The sequence below is a fragment of the Eumetopias jubatus genome, unplaced genomic scaffold, assembly GCF_037043125.1.
Source record: "Eumetopias jubatus isolate StellerSeaLion01/CBP00866 unplaced genomic scaffold, mEumJub1_p1.0 scaffold_7, whole genome shotgun sequence".
In the NCBI taxonomy this organism is placed as follows: Eukaryota; Metazoa; Chordata; class Mammalia; order Carnivora; family Otariidae; genus Eumetopias; species Eumetopias jubatus.
The window spans coordinates 103,847,123-103,870,031 of record NW_028274813.1 but is presented as its reverse complement, the minus strand read 5'-3'; the positions used below and the strand labels follow the sequence as shown (position 1 = coordinate 103,870,031).

Sequence of the window (22,909 nt, the reverse complement as noted above, 5' to 3'; positions counted from 1 at the left end):
CTGGGCTTGTGACTGGCTTCTGAAGCGGAGGCAGTCTTGGGGGACTGAGACCTGACCCTGTGGAATCTGATCGCTGTCTCCGGGTAGACAAGTCAGAGTTGCAGGGAATTGTAGGACGTCCCGCTGTTGCTCAGTGGTCGTGTGGTGGGAAACCACCTTCCACACGCTGGAAACTGTGATCAGGACACGTTAATTATGCATTCTCAAAGGGTTTCTTTACCTTTCACTAGCAACTCAAGAGACCAATAGAGAGAACACAGGCTAAAATTATAAAAATGATTTGTCTTCTCATCAATCAAACATTTTTCCTCTCAAAACTGCATTATAATTTGAAACTCAGTCCTTACCTTGGGTAGTTTTTGAATCCAAAACTTTTTAGTGGATTTTTGTTTCTTTTTGCATTTGTGGCACATATATAACTCTGTCTCATCAAGTTCTTCTAAGTCAGTGAAACTGCGAAGACAATCTAAAACCAAATTGATTTGGGCAGCATTAAAACGGGAGGCCTTCTACAGAGGCAATACGCTGTAGAAAACAGACTGTGAACTTTGAAGCTGGACAACTCTGGCTCCAATCTCAGCGTTATTAACTCAGTGACCTTGGAAAAAAGTCAGCCTTTCTCAGTTGCAAAATGAAAACCAAAAAACAAACAAAAACAAAACCAAAACCTACTCTGAAGCACTGTTGTGAGGAAAATACTGTGTGTCAAGTGCCTGGCATCATGTCTGACATCTGGTAACTATCACTTAATGACAGGTGGTACTGCTGGGTTTGGTGCTATTAATGAAGAAATCTTCTGGATACTTTTGCTAAAAATGGTTTCCTTAATTAAAAAAAATCAAGGTTTGAGCAGCAATCTTCTCTCAATATCTTACCTTATAGAGGACAAAGCCCCCAAGTTCATAAAGTCAGGTTTAGAGCAAACATTTTCACAGTCATAATTTATTAAGAAATAAACATAGATGACAGAAGGCTATATTACCAACCTTCCTACGATACCTCCAGGGAATCCTTTGTTCCAGGCTCTACTCTCAGTCCCCTGGACAAACCACAGATAAATTTTTTTAAAGGCTTAATTGTGTAATCTGGGGTTTGGTAAACTGCGGCCCCAAGCCAAATCCAGCCACCTGGTTTTGTAAATAAAGTTTTCTTGAACACAGACACGCCCACTGATTTATATATCCTCTGTGGCTGCTTGTATACAAGAGCAGAGCCGAGGAGTTGGGACGCAGACCTTACATGCGGTAATACCTAAAGTATTTACTATCTGGCCCCTTATAAAGAGTTTGCCAACGCCTGTTGCAATCAGTAAGGTATGTATTGTTCTGTAGAGAAATAGTAATATTCCTTTTAGAGAAGAGTATGAATGCCTATGTACCCAGCACTCAAATAAAGAAATGGATTCTCTTCAGTACTTGAGGAGCCAAACTTTATGTGAATGGCATCCCCTACAGTTGTGCAGTGAGCAACCTGAGCAGCCAGGTGTGGGAGCCCTGTTAGGAGTTTCCTGTATTTTCCCAGTAATAGACCCCATCTTTCCCTCTAGAAGTAGACATTATCCTGAATTTTGTGTTAATCATCTTTTTGCTTGCCTTTATAGACCACATACATTATGCATCTTTAAACAGTATAATGTTTAGTTTGAAAAGTTGGGTAGCAAGCACTAAACCTAGCTGTATGAGGAAAAGCACCACTGTCTCTGTACTCAGAGTTTTCAGGTCATAGTCCACCTTGGCTCCCAAGAGAAGAGGATAAGAAAGAGCCTGGTGGCACAGGCCCATGTGGGGCACGGGGGAACCATGCATTCTTTGTGGAGTTGTGTGTTTTGTTTTGTTTTGTTTGAGGTATAATTGGCACATAACATACTAATTTCAGCTATAGAACATTCAATATTTGTATCTGTTGTGACATCACAATAAGTCTAATTAACATCCATTAAAATTTTTTTCCTGTGATGAGAAATTTTTATTATCTTAGCAACTTTATTTTTTAAAGATTTTATTTATTTGACAGAGACACAGCAAGAGAGGGAACACAAGCAGGGGGAGTGGGAGAGGGAGAAGCAGGCTTCCTGCTGAGCAGGGAGCCCGACGTGGGGCTCGATCCCAGGATCCTGGAACCATGACCTGAGCTGAAGGCAGACGCTTAACGACTGAGCCACCCAGGCGCGCCACTATCTTAGCAACTTTTAAATATACAATACAGTATTAACTATAGTCACCATGCTATATTATTACATCCCCATGACTTATTTATAACTGCAAGTTTCTACTTTTTGACCCCTTTCACATATTTTGCCCACTTCCCATCCCGCACCTCTGGTAACTACCAATTTATTTTCTGCATCTATGAACTTGGTGTGGGGTTTTTTAGATTCCACATATAAATGAGATCATATGGTATTTGTCTTTCTCTGACTTTAACTTAGCATAATGCCCTCAAGTTCCATCCATTTTGTTCTAAATGGCAAGATTTCATTCTTTATGGCTGAATAATATTTCATTATATAAACATTGTCTTTATCCATTCGTCCAACAGTTGCTTCTTTATCTTGATTATTGTAAATAATGCTGCATGAACATAGGGATCATATATCTTTTCAAGTTAGTATTTTCATTTTCTTTGGAAAAATACCCAGAAGTGGAACTGTTGGATCATAGGGTAGTTCTACTTTAATTTTTTTAACATTTTTTTATTGAAGTTCAATTAATTAACATATAATGTATTACTGGTTTCATAGGTACAGGCCTGTGATTCATTAGTCTTGTATAATACCCAGTGCTCATTATATCACAGGTTTTTCTTAATGTCCATCAGCCAGTTACCCCCATCCCTCCACCCCTCTTCCCTCCAGCAACCCTCAGTTTGTTTCCTGTGATTAAGAGTCTCTTATGGTTTGTCTCCCTCTCTGGTTTCATCTTATTTTTTCCTCTCTTCCCCTATGATCCTGTTTTGTTTCTTAAATTCCACATCAGTGAGATCATATGGTAATTGTCTTTCTCTGATTGACTGATTTTGCTTAGCATAATACCCCCTAGTTCCATCCACGTCATTGCAAATGGCTAGATTTCATTTTTTGATGGCTGCATCATAATCCATCATACACATACACCACATCTTATCCATTCATCTGTCGATGGACATCTGGGCTCTTTCCATAGTTTGGCTATTGTGGACACTATTGTGGACTTTGCTGCTATAAACATTGGGGTGCAGGTGCCCCTTCAGATCACTACGTTTGTATCTTTGAGGTAAATATTAGTGCAACTGCTGGGTCGTAGGGTAGCTCTATTTTCTTGAGGAATCCCCACACAGTTTTCCACAGTGGCTGCACCAATTTACATTCCAACAGTGCATGAGAGTTCCATTTTCTCCACATCCTCCCTAACGCTTGTTATTTCTAACATTTTTGATAAGAGCCATTGTAACAGTTGTGAAGTGATAGCTCATTGTGGTTTGATTTGCATTTCCCTGATGAGTGATGTAGAGCATCTTTTCATTTACCTGTTGGCTATCTGTATGTCATCTTTGGAAAGATGTCTATCAGGATTTTCTCCCTTTTTTTAAAATGGAACTGGTTGTTGTTTTGTTTTTGCTACTGAGTTGAATGGGTTCTTTATACATTCTGGATATTAACCCCTTAACAAACACTATTTGCAAATATTTTCTCCCATTCAGTAATTTGCCTTCTCACTTTATTCTCTTTGCTGTACAGAGGCTTTTTGGTTTGAAGTAATCCCTCGTATTTAATTTTGCTTTTGTTGCCTTTGCTTTTGGAGACAGATTCAAAAAGTCACTGCCAAGACCTATGTCAAAGAGTTTACTACCTACGTTTTCTTCTGGGACCTTCATGGTTTCAGGTCCTAGGTTCCAGTCTTCAATCCATTTTGAGTTAACTTTTGTGTATGGTGTAAGAAAGTAGTCTACTTTCACTCCTTTGCATGTGGCTGTTCAGTTTTCCCAACATCATTTGTTGACGAGACTATCCTTTCCCCTTGAATATTCTTGGCTTTGTTGTAAATTGACCATGTATGTGTGGTTTATTTCTGGGCTCTCTATTCTGTTCCATTGATATGTCTGTTTCTATGCCAAAACCATACTGTTGTGACTACTATGGCTTTGTAATTTAGTTTAAAATCAAGGCGTGTGACGCCTCTGGCTTTGTTCTTCTTCTTTTTTTTTTTTTTTAAGATGTTATGTATTTATTTGAAAGAGAGAGACAGCGAGAGAGGGAACACAAGCAGGGGGAGTGGGAGAGGGAGAAGCAGGCTTCCCACTGAGCAGGGAGCCTGATGCGGGGCTCCATCCCAGGACCCTGGGATCATAACCTGAGCCGAAGGCAGACCCTTAATGCCTGAGCCACCCAGGCGCACCATGGCTTTGTTCCTTCTCAAGATTTCTTTGCCTATTTGGGGTCTTTTGTGATTCCATACAAAGCTTAGTATTGTTCATTCTACTTCTATGAAAAATACCATTGGAATTTTGATGGGGATTGCACTGACTCTGTAGATTGCTTAGGGTAGTGTGAATAACATTAATTCTTCCATGGGCATGGTATATCTTTCCATTTATTTGTGTCATCTTTAATTTCTTTCTTCATTGTCTTACAGTTTTCAGTGTATAGGTCCTTTACCTCAGTTAAATTTATTTCTGGGTATTCTTTTTGATGCAATTGTAAAAGGGATTATTTTAATTTCTCTGATAGTTCATTATTAGTGTATAAAAATGCAATAGATTTTTGTATTTTGATTTTGATCCTGCAACTTTACTGAATAATTTTTTTGATGGAATGTTAAGGGTTTCTATATATAATATCATGTCATCTGTAAATAGTGACAGTTTTTTTTTTTAAGATTTTATTTATTTATTTGAGAGAGAGAGAATGAGAGATAGAGAGCATGAGAGGGAAGAGGGTCAGAGGGAGAAGCAGACTCCCCGCCGAGCAGGGAGCCCGATGCGGGACTCGATCCCGGGACTCCAGGATCATGACCTGAGCCGAAGGCAGTCGCCCAACCAACTGAGACAGTTTTATTTCTTCCTTTCCAATTTAGGTGCCTTTTTTTTTCCTTGCCTAATTGCTCTGGTGAGGATTTTTAATACCTTACTGAATAAAAGTGTTGAAAGTGGGCATCCCTGTTTTATAACTTATCTCTTGAGGAAAAGCTTTCAGCTTTTCACCGTTGAGTATGATATTAACTATGGGCTTGTCATATATGGCCTTTACTATGTTGAGGAAGGTACCCTCTATATCCTGAGTTTTTATCATAAATGGGTATTGGGGCACGTGGATGGCTCAGCTGGCTAAGCATCCAACTCGTAATTTCAGCTCAGGTCATGATCTCCGGGTCTTGAGATTGGGCCTTGTGTCATGCTCTCTGCTGGGTGTGGAGCCTGCTTGAGATTCTCTCTCTCCCTTTGCCCCTCCCCCACCTATCCTTGTGCTCTCTAAAAATAATAATAAGTGGGTATTGAATTTTGTCAAATGCTTTTTATGCATCTACTGAGATAATTATATTTTTATCCCTGATTTTGTTAATGTGGTGTATAACACTGATTTATAGATGTTGAACCATCCCTGCATCCCTGGAATAAATCCTGCTTGATTATGGTGTATGATCCCTTAATGTACAGTTGACCCTTGAACAACATGGGGGTTTCAGGGTACCAACCCCTATGCAGCTGAAAATTCATGTATACCTTCTGACTATCTCAAAATTTAACACTGACAGCCTACTGTTGACCAGAACTCTAATGATAACAGTCAATTAACATACATTTTGTATATTATATGTATTATATACTGTACTCCTCTAGTAAAGTAAGATAAAAGAAAAATGTTATTTAAAAAAATCACAAAGAAGAGGTACCTGGGTGGCTCAGCCAGTTAAGCATCTGACTCTTGGTTTCAGCTCAGGTCATGATCTCAGGGTCATGGGATTGAGCCCTGAATTGGGCTCTGTGCTCAGCGTGGAGTCTGCTCGAGATTCTCTCTCTCCTTCCCCCCACTTGCACACTTGTGCTCTCTAAAATAAATAATCTTGGGGAAAAAAATCACAAGGAAGAGAAAATATACTGTACTGTATTAACTGAAACAATTCACATGTAAGTGGACATGTGTAGTTCAAACCCATGTTGTTGAAGGGTCAACAATATTGTTGAATTCAGTTTGCTAATATTTTATTGAGGATTTCTGCATCTGTGTTAATCAGGAATATCAGCCTGTAATTTGCTTTTGTTATGGTCCCCTTGTCTAGTTTAGTATCAGGGCAATTGCAGAATGGCCTTGTAAAATGAGTTTAAAAGTGTTCTTTCTTCTATTTTTTGGAAGAGTCTGAGAATTGGTATGAATTCGTTGCATGTTTCGTAGATTTCATCACTGAAGTTGTATAGTCCCAGACATCTGTTTGTTGGGAGATTCTCGATTACTGATTCAATCTCCTTACTAGTAATCAGTCTGTTCATATTTTCTGTTTCTTCATAATTCAGTCTTGGTAGGTTGTATATTTCTAGGAATTTACCCATTTTTTCTAGGTCTCCAGTTTGTTGGTGTGTAACTGTTCACAGTAGTCTCTTAAGATCCTTTGTATTTCTGTGGCATCAGTTGTAATGTCCCCACTTTCCTTTCTGATTTTGAGTCCTGTCTTTGTTTCAATGAGAATGGCTAAAGGTTTGCTGATTTTTATCTTTTCAAAGAACCAGCTATTTTGCTGATCTTTTCTGGTGTCTTTTTAGTCTCATTTATTTCCACTCCAATCTTTATTTCCCTCCTCCTTCTAACTTTGCGCTTTGTTCTTTTTCTCATTCCTTAAGGTGTAAAGTTAGGTTTATTCAAGATTTTCCTGTTTCTCAAAGTAGGTATTTATTGCTATGAACTCTCCTCCTAGAACTGCTTTTGCTGTATCCCTTAAGTTTTGGTACGTTGTGTTTCCAGTTTCATTTTCACAAGGCTTTTTTACTTATTTTTTTTAAGATTTTATTTGAGAGTGTGTGATAGAGAGCGTGAGCAGGGGAGAGGGGCAGAGGGAGAGGGAGAAGCAGGCTCCCTGCTGAGCAAGGAGCCCGATGTGGGGTTCGATCCCAGGACCCTGGGATCATGACCCGCGCTGAAGGCAGACACCTAACGACTGAACCACCCAGGCACCCCCGCAAGGCATTTTTAAAATTTCTCTTTGACCCGTTGGTTGTTCAGTAGCATGTCATTTAATCTCCACGTATTTGTGGATTTTCCAGTTTTCTTCTCATAGCTGATGTCTAGTTTCATACCACTGTGGTCAGAAAAAATGTCTGATGTGATTTCAGTCCTCTTAAAGGTATGAAGACTTCTTTTGTGGCCTAACAAATGATCTACCCTGAAGAATGTTCCATGTGCACTTGAGAAGAATGTATTCTTTTGCTTTTGGATGAGACACATTGTATATATCTGTTAAGTCCATCTGGTCTAATGTGTCATTTAAGGCCACACTTCCTTACTGATTTTCTGTCTGGATGATCTATCCAACTGATGCAAGTTGGGCATGAAAATCCCCCTGTAACTGTAATACAACATTATTACAATGTTATTGACTATATTCCCTATGCCATATTTTTCATCTCCACAATGTACCTTATAACAGGGAGTTTATGCCTCTTAATCCCTTTTATCTGTTCCACCCATCTCCCTATGCCCCTCCCCTATGGTAACCACCAGTTTAATCTCTATATTTAAGAAACTTTTGTTCTTTAGATTCTACTTCTATGTAAAATTATATGATTTTTGTCCTTCTCTTATTTCCCTTAGCATAACACTAAGTTCATCCATGTTGTCCAAAATGGCAAGATCTCACTCTTCTTTCTAGCTGAGTAATATACTAATTGTATATATCTATCCCATCCTCTTTACCCTTTCATATATTGATAGCCACTTGGGCTGCTTCCATATTCTGGCTACTGCAAATAATGCTGCAGTAAACACAGGGGTGCAGATATCTTTTGAATTAGTGTTTTCATTTTCTTTGGGTAAATACCCAGTAGTGGAATTACTGGATCATATGGTATTTCTATATTTAAATTTTTTGAGGAATCTCCATACTGTTTACCCCAGGGGTTACACCAATTTTACAGTCCCACCTACAGTGCACTAGGATTCCCTTCTTTCCCACATCCTTGCCAACACTTGATATTTCTTGTCCGATACTAGCCATCCTGACAGGTGTAAGGTGGTATTTCACTTGGTTTTGATTTGCACTGCCCTGACGACTAGTGATGTTGAGTATCTTTTCATATGTCTAGCCATCTGTATGCCATCTTTGAAAAAATGTCTATTCAAGTCCTCTGCCTATTTAATCAGATTTTTTGGCATCAAGTTGTATATGTTTTTTATATACTTTGGATATTAACCCCTTATGGGATATATCATTTGCAAATACCTCCTCTCATTCAGTAGGTTGCCTTGTTTTGCTGATGGTTTCCTTTGCTGTACAGCAGATTTTTTTTATTGGTGTAGTCCTAAGTGTATTTTTGCTTTTGCTTCCCGCCTGAGGAGACCTATCCATAAATATGTTGCAAAGGGTGAGGTCCAAGAGATTACTGTATTTTCTTTCAGGAATTTTATGGTTACAGGTCTCACATTTAGGTCTTTAATCCATTTTGAGTTTGTTTTTGTGTATGGTGTAAGAAAGTGGTCCAATTTCATTCTTTTGCAAGTAGATGTCCAATTTTCCCAACACCATTTATTGAAAAGATTATCTTTTCTTCAGTGTATATTCTTGCCTCCTTTGTTATGAATTGACCATATAGGGGTGGATTTATTTCTGGGCTCTCTATGCTGTTCCATTGACCTGTATGTCTATTTTTGTTTTGATTAGTATAGCTTTGTATTATATCTTGAAATCTGGGATTGTGATACCTCTCATTTGTTCTTTTCTCATGATTGCTTTAGCAATCTTTTGCACTTTCATATAAATTTTAGGATTGTTCTACTTCTGTGAAAAATATCATTGGTATTCTGACAGAGGTTGAATTTGTAGATTGCTTTGGGTAGTATGGACATTGTAACAATCTTCCAACCCATGAGCATGGTATATCTTTCTATTTCTTTGTGTCATGTTCTATTTCTTTCATCAGAGTATACATCTTTCACCTCCTTGGTTAAATTTATTCCTAGGTATTCTTTTTGCTGCAACAGTAAATGGGATTGTTTTCTTTCTGCCACTTTGTTATTAGTTTTTTTTTTTTTGGTGGAGTCTTTAGGGTTTTCTATATATGCTATACAAACAGTGACAGTTTTACTTCTTCCTTACCAATTTGGATGCCTTTTTTCTTGTCTGATTGCTGCAGTTAGGACTTCCAGTACTATGTTAAATAAAAATGGTGAGTGGACATCCTTGTCTTCTTCCTGATATTAGAGGAAAGGTGCCCAATTTTTCACTATCATGATGTTAGCTGTGGGTTTTTATCATGAATGGATGCTGCATTTTGTTAAAGCTTTTTCTGCATCTATTGAGATGATCATATGGTTTTTATCCTTTCTCTTGTTAATGTGATATATCACACTGATTGATTTGTGAACAGCAAACCACCTTTGCATCCCTGGAATAAATCCTACTTAATTGTGGTGATGTGTGAGTGTGTGTGTGTGTGAATGATTTTTTAAAATGTATTTTTTTTTAAAGATTTTATTTGTCAGAGAGAGCACAAGCAGGGGGAGCAGCAGGCTCCCTGCTGAGCAAGGAGCCTGATGCGGGGCTCGATCCCAGGCCCCTGGGATCATGACCTGAGCCAAAGGCAGATGCTTAACCAACTGAGCTATCCAGACATCCTAAAATGCATTGTTGAATTCAGTTTGCTACTACTTTGTTCAGTATTTTTGCAGATATGTTCATCAGAGATACTGACCTATCATTGGTTTTGGGGTTGTTGTTTTTTTTTTTTTTTTTTGTAGTGTCTTTGTCTGGTTTTGTTATCAAGGTAATGCTGGCTTGTAGGATGAATTTGGAAGTTTTCCTCCATATTCTATTTTTTGGGATAGTTTGAGAAAAACAGGTATTAACTCTTCTTTAAATGTTTGATAGAATTTACCTGTGAAGTCATCTGGTCATGGACTTTTGTTCGTTTTTTGATTACTAATTCAATTTCATTACTAGTAATTGGTCTGTTCAAATTTTCTATTTCTTCCTGGTTCAGTTTTGAAAGATTATGTTTCCAGGAATTTATCCCTTTCTTCTAGGTTCTTCAGTTTGTTGCATGTAATTTTTTTATAATCTCTTATAATCCTTTATATTTCTGTGCTGTCAATTGTTACTTGCATCCTTCATTTCTAGTTTTTACTGGAGTCCTCTCTTTTTCTTGATGAGTCTGGCTAAAGGTTTATCAATTTTCTTTATCTTTTCAAAGAACCAGCTCTTAGTTTCATTGATCTTTTCTATTTTTTAAAAAATGTCCTTCCTGGGGCGCCTGGGTGGCTCAGTTGGTTAAGCGACTGCCTTCAGCTCAGGTCATGATCCCGGAGTCCCGGGATCGAGTCCCACATCGGGCTCCCTGCTCAGCAGGGAGTCTGCTTCTCCCTCTGACCCTCTTCCCCTCTCGTGCTATCTCTCTTTCTCTCTCTCTCAAATAAATAAAATCTTTAAAAAAATAAAATAAAAATAAAAATAAAAAATGTCCTTCTACTAGTTTTGGGCTTCATTTGTTCTTTAAGCTCCTTTAGATATAAAGTTAGGTTGAGATTTCTCCTTTCTTGAGGTATGCCTGTATCACTATTAACTGCCCTCTTAGAGCTGCTTTTGCTGAGTCCCAAAGATTTTGGATCTTTGTGTTTTAATTTTCACGTTTCCATGTATTTTCTGATTTGATTTTTTTCATTGACCAAGTGTTGTTTAGTGACATGTTGTTTCACCTTCATCTGTGTTTTATCCAGATTTTTTTCTTGTAATGAATTTGTAGTTTCGTATCATTGTGTGCAGAAAAGATACTGGATATGATTTTTTTTAAAAAGAATTTATTTGAGACAGAGTACAAGTGGGGGGGGGCAGAGGGAGAAGCAGGCTCCCCGCTGAGCAGGAACCCCGACGTGGGGCTCAATCCCAGGACCCTGGAATCATGACCTAAGCCGAAGGCAGATGCTTAACGACTGAGCCACCGAGGCGCCCCTCCACTTGATATGATTTTAATAGACTTGTTCTGTGGCCTTACGTGACCTATCCTGGAGAATGTTCCATGTGAACTTGAAAAGAATGTGCATTCTGTTTTTTAGGGGGAGATGTTCTATATATATCTATTATGTCCATCTGGTCCAATGTGTCATTCAAAGCCACTGTTTCTTTATTGATTTTCTGTCTGATTTATCCATTGATGTAAGTGGGGTGTCAAAGTCCCCTATTATTGTATTGCTGTCAATTTCTCCTTTTATGTCTTTTAATATTTGCTTTATGTATTTAGATGCTATTTGGGGTGCACAGATATTTACAACTGTTTTATCCTCTTGTGGCATTGGATCCCTTTATGTAGTGCCCTTCTTTGTCTCTTGCTAGTCTTTTAAAGTCTATTTTGTCTGATATAAGTATTGCTACCTGGGTTGTTTTTGGTTTTTGAGGTTTTTTTTTTTTTTTTCTTCCATTTGTATGGTACATGTTTTTGCATCCCATCACTTTCAGTCTGTGTCTTTAGGTTTGAAGCGACTCTCTTGCAGGCAGCACATAGTTGGATCTTTTTTTCTTCCCTATCCATTCCATCACCCTATATTTTTTTTGATCATTTAGTCCATTTACATTTAAAGTAACCATGTACTTCTTGCCATTTTGTGAACTGTTTACTGGTTGTTTTTGTAGTGCTCTGTTCCTTTCCTGTTCTCTTGCTCTTCTCCCTTGTAGCTTGATGGCTTTCTTTAGTGTTATGGTTGGATTCCTTTCTTTTTAATTTTTGATTTGTGGCTACCATTGGGTTCATGTACAACATCTTATGTGTTTAGCAGTCTATATTAAGTTGATGGTCCTTAAGTTCAAACACATTCTAAAAGCACTACATTTTTACTCCCCCTCCATATTTTAAGTATATATCATATTTTGCATCTTTTTTTATCCCTTGACTGATTTTTGTGGATAAAAGCTATTTGGCTACTTTTGCATTTTAACCTCCATTAGTAATTAATCTACTACCTTTATATTTGCTTTTACCTGTAAATTTTTTTCATTCATGATTTTCTTCTAGTTATGGCCCTTTTTTTCCACTTAACTAATTCCCTTTAACATATCTTATAAGGCTGCTTTCAAGGTGATGAAGTCCTTTAACTTTTGTCTGGGAAACTCTTTATCTCTCCTTTTATTCTGAATGATTACCTTGCTGGGTAAAGTATTCTTGGTTTGTAGCGTTTTTTTTCCTTTCAGCACTTTGAATATATCTTGCCATTTTCTTCTGCCCTACAGTTTCTGCTGAAAGATCAGCTGATAGCCTTATGGGGTTTCCCTTGCATATAACTGTATATTCTTTTCCATTTCTACTTTTCAAATTCTCTATCGTTACTGTTTGCCATTTTAATTACTATGTGTCTTGGTGTGGACCATCTTGTTAGGAGCTCTCTGCTTCCTGGACCTGGATATCTGTTTCTCTCCCCAGATTAGGGAAGTTTTTAGCTATTTCTTCAAATAAGTTTTCTGCTTCCTTCTCTCTCTTCTCTGAGATCTCTATAATGTGATGTTAGTATGCTTGATGTCACTGAGGTTCCTTAACCTATTCTCATTATTTTCCTTTCTTTTTCCTTCCCTATTTAGATTGGTTGCTTTCCACTCCCCTGTCTTCCAGATCACTGATCTCCTGGATCCTCTAATTTGTTGATTCCCTCTAAGTGTATTTTTTTTTAAGATTTTATTTTTGAGAGAGAGACAGCAAGCACGAGCAGTGGGCGGGGGGGGGGGGGTGAGAGGGAGAAGCTGACTCCCTGCTGAGCAGGGAGCTGGATGCGGGCTCCATCCCAGTACCCTGAGATCATGACCCAAGCCAAAGGCAGCCAACTGCCTGAGCGATGCAGGCGCCCTCTAGTGTATTTTTATTTCAGTTATTGAATTCTTCAGCTCTCTCTGGTTTTTATATTTTCTATCTTTAAGTTGTCACTGAGTTCATCCACTCTTTTCTCAAGTCCAGTGAGTATCTTTATGACCATTACTTTCAATTCTTTATTAGGTATACTGCTGATTACCATTTTATTTCACTTTTACTGTGATTTTGTCTTGTTCATTCATTTGGGACATCTCTCTCTCTACTACGTTTTGTAACTGTTTCTATCAGGTCAGCTACATCTCCTGGTCTTGAAAGTGGTGGCCTTGTGTAAAGAGGTCTGTGGTGCTCTGCAGCACGGCATCCCTCTCAGGTCACCAGAACCAGGCACTCCAAGGGAGCCCTCTATGTGGGCTACATGTGACCTACTATCGTGGGTAAGCTCCAACAGTCTTCAGCCGAGGGAGCTGCAATGACCCACTTTGCTTGCTGTAGATGCACTGCTCAGAGTTTGGTCCCGATGCCATTGAGATGCCTGTCTGAGGCCACCCTGGACTCATTGTAGGGTGAAACCCACATTCAGCCTAGCTGCTTGCAATTAGCCTCTCTGCCACAGCTGTGGGGGCACAGAATGGCAGATTTTGCTCCATGCCTTTTTGAGAAGCTTAAACTTAAAGGGTAACCACCCAGTGGTTCCAAACTGATTTATGCATAAGATAATGCAGTTCTCCCCTTTTCCTGTGAGGCCATGTAATAAACCAAAATACAAGAGAAGATATGAAAGGCTCATTAGACAATTCATAACCAAGCCATACAAGCTGAACCTGGTTTTTCAAACATTCAATTTAAAAATGGTGGTCCCAACTGCCTCTAAGAGCCATCTTGTATTCTCACACCCCTCTGTTGTTGCAGCAGGCTCAGGAGCCACATCTGCTGCTGTACCCTCAGACAATGAGGCAGCCTCACTGTCACAGCTGCATCAGAAGCTGAGAAGACTGTTGTGTCCATGGGCAGCCTCTAAGAGTTTTAATAAAGAAACATTATAAACCCTAGTTGGATTAGTAAAGAACTACCCACATAGTCATCTCCATATGGATTTTAAAAGCTGCTTTTTAGCTCTCCCTAAAACTAATGCCTATTTGTAATGACTTGTATGGGTTAAAACAGTAACAACCGAGAATAATTCTAAATTTCCAACTGCTGTCTTTAAAAAAAAAAAAAAACTTTTAAATCAGGTTTTAAATAAAAATATCCTTGAGGCACCTGGATAGCTCAGTCAGTTAAGCATCTGACTCTTGATCTCAGCTCAGGGGGTCCTGAGTTCAAGCTCCAAGTTGGGCTCCACCCTGGGGGTGGAGCTTACTTAAATAAAAAAAATAGTCCTTAACCATGGTATTGCTGGATAGTACACTTAGGAGGGATGTTTATTTTCCTCTTTGTACTCTTCTGAATTTTCCCTAAATTCTACAATGAATATACAAACTTTCTTATGTCCTTCAATTTTTATTATTGAAACATACATGCACACAGTTACTTCTTAAAGACGAAGACTGCCTAGGTACAGCCTTTTCTTGACATTCACAGATTTGACACCTGCCATTTTAACTATCTGAAGTCTGAATGACCCTAAGATGTATTACAGTTTAATCTTTTGCAGCAGCATGAAACTACTAGCTACCCAGCATTCACATCTCACAAAGCTTTGTTGTTCTCCACTTACCTTCACACCTCCCATCTGAGGAAGCTGCTTAAACTTTTTTCATTTGTACTTTATTGAATTTCATGAGAAAAAAAAAAATGCCATGATGGTTTTTGAAACTCCTAAGATTCTCAAGGGTTTCAGGGCATATATTTCACAAGTGTCAGTCTTCCACATTATATAAACTGTTAAATACATCCCTATGGAGAGCAGGGAATAAAACTGGTTTGTTGATGTTATTAAATCCTTTTTATGCACTATATAAATTTAACTTATAGCAAAGCAGTACTTGGGAAGTATGTATAAATTAATCCACATTTTGTTTTACTCCCCCAAAGCAAATATACAATTATAAAGGTAATACAATAGGTTAAAAAATTCAAACAACATAAAAGAGCAGGAAAAAGGAAGTCACAGTTCACTTTCTTCTGGAATCCTCACCCCTAAGAAATCACTCTGAACAGATGGAGTATGTTGCTCAAGACTTTAATGCACATATGAATGTTTATTTTACACAAATGGAGTCATTCTATAGACACAGTTCCATGGACAGTGTTTCACTCCACAGTATTTTGTAGCTATCTTTCTGTGGCCTGGCTATTGATCAACTTTATCTTTCTTAATTACTAAACAGTATTATTTATTAAACCAGTGCCCTACTGGTGGGCATGTAAATTGTTTCTGATCTCTGCAATAATAAAGAATGCTTCAATGAACATCTTTTACAGGGGTTACTGTCCACGTTCACAAGTAAAATTACAACGTCTAAGGAAATGCTCATTAAAAGTGGTAATCACTGTCCTCCCAAACTACCAATTTATACTAACACCAATATGTGAGAGTGCCTGCTCCCCAAAACCTGTACTAACAATGGATATTACCTTTGTCATGTTGACTAATTCTGCTCTACCTATACTTTCTTGAATGTATAGGTAAATGTTAAATCGACCATTTGCATTTCTCTTATTCATATACTTTACCAAGTACTCTTTTTCATATGTCCTCTCCTTTTCTACTTTAACCTTAATTATGCAGTTAAATTTAGGAAATTTTTTTCCTGAGTTCTGGTCTTGGTGAAAGATCTCCCCTACAAGTTCAAAATGATGTTTGCCTATAGTGTCCTATGGTTAAATTCATATTAAATCTTGAAACCTCAAATTTCAGAAAAGATGGGAGTTAGGGATGAAATTGTTTTCCCAAATTTTCATTTTCACTATTGACTTTTTTCTCCACTGATTTGAAATTTTTTCTTTGCTATATAATAAATCCCCATATACACCTTTCTGTACCAGGACCTGCTAAATTAGTACACATGGGACATTTCCTACCTTATCTCTATCCTGCTTCCTCATTTTTTTTTAAAGATTTTTATTTATTTGAGAAAGAGTATGAGAGGGGGCAGGGTGAGAGGGATACGCAGACTCCCTGCCAAGCAGGGAGCCCCATGTGGGATTCGATCCAGGACTCCAGGATCATGACCTGAGCCAAAGGCAGTCGCTTAACCAATTGAGCCACCCAGGCACCCCTGCTTTCTCATTTTCATTTTAAAAACTTTTTAAGCTTAATTTCTTTCTGCTGGGGCACCTGGGTGGCTCAGTCGGGTCTGCCTTCAGCTCAGGTCATGATCACAGGGTCTGGGATCGAGTCTCCCCACCACCCCCCAACACATTGAGCTCCCTGCTCTCAGTGGGAAGTCTGCTTCTCCCTCTCCATCCAACCCTCCCCCTGTTCATGTGCGCTCTCTCTCAGATAAAATCTTTAAAAAAAAATTTCTTCTTAAGAATTTTTGAGCAAATTAGAGTAAATTTAGGAAGTAATTTGGGGGAAAACGGACATCTCTATATTACTGGTCTCCCTAGCCAAGTATATGACATGGCTCTGTTAATTCAGGCTTTTTATCTGTTCTAATACGAAGTTTTATAATTTTCTTCATCTAGTTCTTATATATTTCTCAATAAATTTAAGATTTTACTGCTACTGTGATTAGGATCTTTTGCTATGTGTAGTAAAGCAATTGGGTTTTTTTCCTATTTTTTATTGGGCTGCATAACTAAACTTTTTAGCTCCAAGTTTAGAACTTATCAAAATAATACCTGTATTTAATTTTGTTTAAATCGAGAGCTTTCAGAAAAGCAGGTCTCCTGCCCAGTGCTCTCCTTGTCTTCTGCCTTGTCTCTCAGCAGCAGGACTCCTGACTGCTCCCACACTGTAATGGAAAATCCTAGTGCTTCACTGTTAACTATGGTGATCACTGATAGCTTTTTTTTTTTTTTTTAAGATTTTATTTATTTGACAGAGACACAGCGAGAGAGGGAACACAAGCAGGGGGAGGGGGAGTGGGAGAAGCAGAAGCAGGCTTCCCACTGAGCAGGGAGCCCGATGGGGCTGAAGGCCCAAGGACTAAGCTATCTGGTGCCCCAGATAGCTTTTGATAGATAATCTCCATCAAGTTAACTTTCTATTCCTAGCTTAATAAGAGCTAATCAAAGGGCTTTTTTCCTCCTCCTTTTAATCAGTAATGGATTTGAAATTTTATCAAAACCATTTTTATCTTCCATTTATTTTCTAGTATTACATCTGCAGGGGCCCAGGGCAGGCCGCCCCAAGATGGGCCACTTTGACATGAACATTATTTTGAGTTAAAGCAAACAAAACCCAGCAGGTTCAGGAAAAGCTCTTACCTCCTCTTCAACTGCCTGCTTATACCAGGAAGAGATTCCTCTTTACCTAAGAAACTTCTCTGCCTGTTTGTTTTCCAAACATCTCTTCTCACCTTCCTGCTAATAGTCTTTCTCCCCTTTGTTTCCTCAGACCCATACCCCTCTCCTTGGCTCATAGAAGCCTCATGTTGCCTGTCTTTGGAATCTCATGTCTGTGTGGATTCCTCGTACATACAAAACTAAATCTGATTTTCTATCTTGAATCAATTTGGTTCTTCGTCCAGCAAAAAGACCTTGAAGGGCAGAGGAAATTCTTCAACAGCTGACATAGTCAGCAGGATACTTTAACTTGCTGGACATGACTGCAACTGAAGTCCTTGGGACATGTGACATACAGCCAGCAGAAGGTAGATTTCTTACCCTGTTAACCTCCCAGAATCTTTATCTGCAGAGTCCAAAGGAGCAGAAGTGGTGAGAGTCCTTTCTCTTTCTTGCTACGTTTAAATTGGCAGGAGAAAATATTTGTGGAACCTACCTCCTTGGGGTTAGTTATTAAATTGATTAAATTGTCTCTGGTTAAATTTGGTAGAGTTCATTTCTTCCCAGAGATAGTCATTTGTCATATGCACTTTGTGCACATAAAAGGTAAAGACTGTTGCTAGGGGACATCTTGGAAGCTAAAGCCCCCAAATTGGCGGACACAGATCAGGGACTTAAAAGCTACTAGAGCGCTCACCACCTCAAGACTCTCATGAAAGCTAAGTTGGTCACGGAACAGGTTAGATTGACACTAATTCACTTACTATCCTCAACCAAACTTCCTTGCAACAAGGTACACTGCTAAACAACACACAGTCCCCAATTCTGCAGCACATCTCTTGCATTTTCATGGGAGACCAGAGACTCCATTTTCACCATCCTTCCTGCCTATGCAATGAAGGCCTTTGCTTTCTTAAACTAATTTTGGGAGCAAACTTACAGGCCATGGGGGCCATCATCTATGTCCTCTTTGGATGCCTCTTCCATCTCTGGTTCAGCCATTAAAAGACTTACTGGTTGGAGTTGCTATGAACAGATTATTCATCAATGGTCTTTAAATTGCTTATATTGAAAAACATTCTGTATAGAGAGCTCTCAATTGTCTTACAACAGCATGCCTTAGGGACTCCCCTGACAAGATGGAAAGGAAGACTAAAACATAAATGTCTACCTCTAAAGTAAAATTCCGTTAAAATGTGGGCTCATCTGGTCTGCCTTCAGCTCAGGTTAGGTTCCCAGAGTCCTGGGATTGAGCCCCAGGTCCGACTCCCTGCTCAGCGGGGAGCCTGCTTCTCCCTCTCCCACTCCGCTTGCTTGTGTTCCTGCTCTCGCTCTCTGTCAAATAAATAAAATCTTTAAAAAAAACTAGAAATAAGGGAAACAATTCCCTATGCAAGGAAAGAACAAAGTGTTTTTAGTAGAAAAGGGTATGAGGAACAGAAATACATTTTTTAAGGGAAAAGAAAATAATTTTGTACTAAAATGAAACTGGTTTTTTGAAGAGAGGAAAACTCTGAACAAGAGCTGAATGTTAAAAATAAAGTTCCAAGAGCCAAGATGTCCATCGACAGATGAATGGATAAAGATGATGTGGTATATATACACAATGGAATATTATGCAGCCATCAAAAGGAATGAGATCTTGCCATTTGCAACGACGTGAATGGAACTGGAGAGTGTTATGCTGAGTGAAATAAGTCAATGAGAGAAAGACATGTATCATATGACCTCACTGATATGAGGAATTCTTAATCTCAGGAAACAAACTGAGGGTTGCTGGAGTGGTGGGGGGGGTGGGAAGGATGGGGTGGCTGGGTGATAGACATTGGGGAGGGTATGTGCTATAGTGAGTGCTATGAATTGTGCAAGACTACTGAATCACAGATTTGTACCTCTGAAACAAATAATGCAATATATGTTAAGAAAAAAGGGAAAAATGAAGGGGAGTAAATCGGAGGGGGAGACGAACGATGAGAGACTATGGACTCAAACACACTGAGGGTTCTAGAGGGGAGGGGGTGGGGGGATGGGTTAGCCTGGTGATGGGTATTAAAGAGGGCACGTTCTGCGTGGAGCACTGGGTGTTATGCACAAACAATGAATCATGGAACACTACATTAAAAAAAAGTTATAATACAGAACTCACGTTAATCAAAAAAAGTTCCACAAGGTTTATGGAAAAGGAATCTTTGGAAAGGGATTTTATGTGTGATCAGTACTGGCTAAGATTAGGATATATTTAATATCAAAAATACACTGCAAAGTTGAAATTTTTTTTGTTAAAAGGACAAATTACAGATCTCTTAATAGAAAACTGTAAACCAATGTCTTTCTTTTCCTTTAAAGTTATCTGTTTAGAAATCAAGGATTCTGTGTTTTGCCAAAATAATTTGTTTATCAAGTCTTTGATTCTTTAAGAAAACTGAGTCTTAATATTAAAGCTAAATTTTGCTCACAATTATGTAAGGTTCTATATTTTTGCCTTTTGAAATCTTTTGTCATTTTGGTTAGGTAGTTAAACATCGTTTCATAATGACCTGTGATCCTGTTAATCAAATGTTCAAACTGTTCAATGTTTTTTTAACATATTTCCTAAAATCAGATCCTAAAATGAAGTCTTTTGACCATAATCTAAGGTGTTCCAGATAGGTCTTTTAGATTATATTTATGTAGATATGTTAAGTGTTCTAAAATTGTATAAAACTCCTAGAAACTTGATGTCCTAGTACGTTGTTATATGTTAGGAGTCAAAAATAACCAAATTTCCTTGTCAACTGCATCATAATGAACTCTAATACAGTTACTATTTTGCTCTGATGGTATTGCAAATGTGCCTTAAGTTCATAAAACTGATTTCTTACCATAAAACTGGTAAGAATTTCTGAACTAGTGGAAAAACTGGATTTAAGCAAAATATGGAACTGCAAATTTAAAATTATCCTTTTTAGTTCTTTGACTTTTTAAAACATTGCTGCCTTTCTACAATGCTTTGTTTTTCCAGATTTTAAACTGTTTCTCTTAAGCTAACTGACTTAGAGCAATTTAACAAAATATACGTTTATCCTTTTCCCTACCTGAACTCTCCGGAATTCAGAAACTCTAGGTATTCTTATATTTATTTGCGTAAGTTCAATACAATTCTGTTCTCCTTATAACAGGACACAATTGGAAACATTTGTTATGTAACCAAGGCTTTGACTGGAATGTCCTATTTGAGAGAGAGATGCATAACCTCAGCTATGACCAGACAGCTTGAAGGAACTAGGTTGACTTTAAGAAGCCAGTAAAGCCCCCAAGAGTACCAGTTTGTTACCCTGCTTACAGAGTTCCCAGCTGCCTTACCAGATGAGTAAAGGTTCGCACTCCCTGGCAAATACAGGAACCTCAGGATACTTTGGAGACCTCGAGCAGAGAGGAATTCACCCAAATCTATAGGTATTGCAGCAGAAGTTCTGATGGCAAGTATCTGGCTTGGCTTCTGGCCTCAAGAGGCTGTTAAAACTTCAATCTTGAAAAAGTTCCAGCAGGTTTTAAAGAATCTACCTAATCAACTGCTATTCTTGCCACACTCATTTTGCAAACAAATTGGTATTCATTTGGCTATCTATAAAGGTTGATTATAGAGAAAATAGGTTTCAGTAACATTTGAGTACATAATAAACTGTAATACTGTTCATTAGAAACTGGACTAGATCTTGATTTCTTCTAATTTCCTCCAATGCTTGACTATAATTCTCCAAAGTAACGTTTTTTATTTTTCTTCCAACCTTCTACGTTGGATTTATCCGAGAACTAAGAAGCCCTACAAACTAAACTTATGTAAACTTCAGAGAAATCACCACAACAGCTCTCATATAGGCAATCTTCATGCCTGTTGCTCTGTGGGCCACTCAAAAAGATCACCAGAGACATTCGAACTACAAACCAGGAAAATCAGTCAGACTGCCGCTGCGCACTAAAGATGGTTCAAGCTTAACATCTAAAAATCTTGATTGACTACCCTCAAAATTCAGAAACTGGTTTATAATTTGATCCAATCAGTAACCAGTGTTTTTGTTTCCACAGAAATGCCTCTTATTTAATACCTGATTGCTTGAACCTTAGGCCTAACTTGCATCACTGCCTCCCGAAATGAGACTCAACTGACTTTTGGCCAGGACTGGTTCAATAAGACCAAACAATCGGCCAGCTCAATTTTAATGTGTGAAATTTCAGGTAAGTTTCAGAGGAGGAAACTGCAGGGGCCCAGGGCAGGACACCCCAAATGGGCCGCTTTGGCATGAACATTATTTTGAGTTAAAAGCAAACAAAACCCCACAAATTCAGGAAAAGCTCTTTACCTTCCCCCTCAATGGCCTAAATTTACATTGCAAGGGAGAGCCTGTACCAAGAAGTGACTATTAACAAGAGATTCCGCTTTACCAAAGAAACTTACCAGCCTAAGAGGACAAACTTTATTCTCCAAACATTTCCTCTCACCTTCCTGCTAATGGCCTTTCTCCCCTTTGTATCCTCAGACTCCTACCCCTTCTCCTTAGCTCATAGAAGCCTCATGTTGCTGGTCTTCAGAATTTCATGTCTGTGTGGATTCCCCATACATATGAAATTAAATCTGATACTCTCCTCCTAATCTGTCTCATGTCAACTTGGTTCTTAGTCCAGCTAGAAGGACTTCGACAGAGCAAATTCTTCTTTCCCGATATAGCGTCCTACATGGCTGGAAGAAATCCTACTTGATCTGTTATTTTACCACAGTATTAGATTCTACTATTAGCTAATATTTTATATCAGACTCTTTGGTCTAGAATAATATCTTTCCTTTTTTTATGGTATCTTTGTCAGCTTTTAGAACTGGGATTATTTTAGCCTCTCCTAATATATGCATGTTTTTAAATAATTTCAAATTCCAGGGATCTTTCTCACCATCTTTCCTTTCTAAATGAAAACTAAGCTTGTCGATTAACATTCCAAAAAGCACACAAGTAATCCTTGCATTAAAGCATGTAAAATGTAATCACGACTCCATCTGTTTAATAAAGAAATGCACATCAACTAAAATTCATCACACTCTGGATGTCCAAAAAAAGTAGTACCCTTAATTGATAATAGTGGTAAACAAAGAATGACTCTACCATCTAGTTTTTTTAAGCCAATCAGTAAGCTCTTTAACAAAATAAAAATCAAGTCTGAAAATTCAAAGGAAAGCCCTCTGAGAATGCAGGAAACCTGTTTCCAGCCAAGCCCGAGACCCCTCAGGATGGTCTGGGCTCCCTGAAACTAAATCCCAATCACATCAAATTTCAGTGAGTCTATGCCAAGAAAAATACGACTTGGGAAGCAAGGCAAATGCCATTTACCACTTGTTTGTAGTACCAATCAACCACTTAAGCTATGTCATACAATCTCCTGGACAATCTCAAGAAAGTAAGGTTTCTCAATATTAAAGCATTCTGGGATAGGTAGTAAGTGAAATGCTACAGGGGACAATAAGAACCATGTTATATGACCAATGCAGGATGGGGGGGACACAGTGCAGAAGGAAGAA

The 22,909-nt window shown here is 38.4% G+C and overlaps 1 protein-coding gene across 6 annotated transcripts in view; it reads right to left on the bottom strand.

Moving 5' to 3' along the window:
• Positions 1–22,909, bottom strand: part of USP3 (ubiquitin specific peptidase 3) — a 105,176-nt gene that overhangs the window by 6,858 nt on the left and 75,409 nt on the right. For all 6 annotated transcript variants that reach the window (XR_003608624.2, XM_088024841.1, XM_028100266.2 and 3 more), the window contains one exon: positions 348–466. Coding sequence is in view for 5 of the 6 variants with exons in the window: in XM_088024841.1 (XP_087880967.1) it covers positions 348–466 (119 nt within the window). In the remaining variant the exon portion in view is untranslated. The remainder of the gene's footprint in view (positions 1–347; positions 467–22,909) is intronic.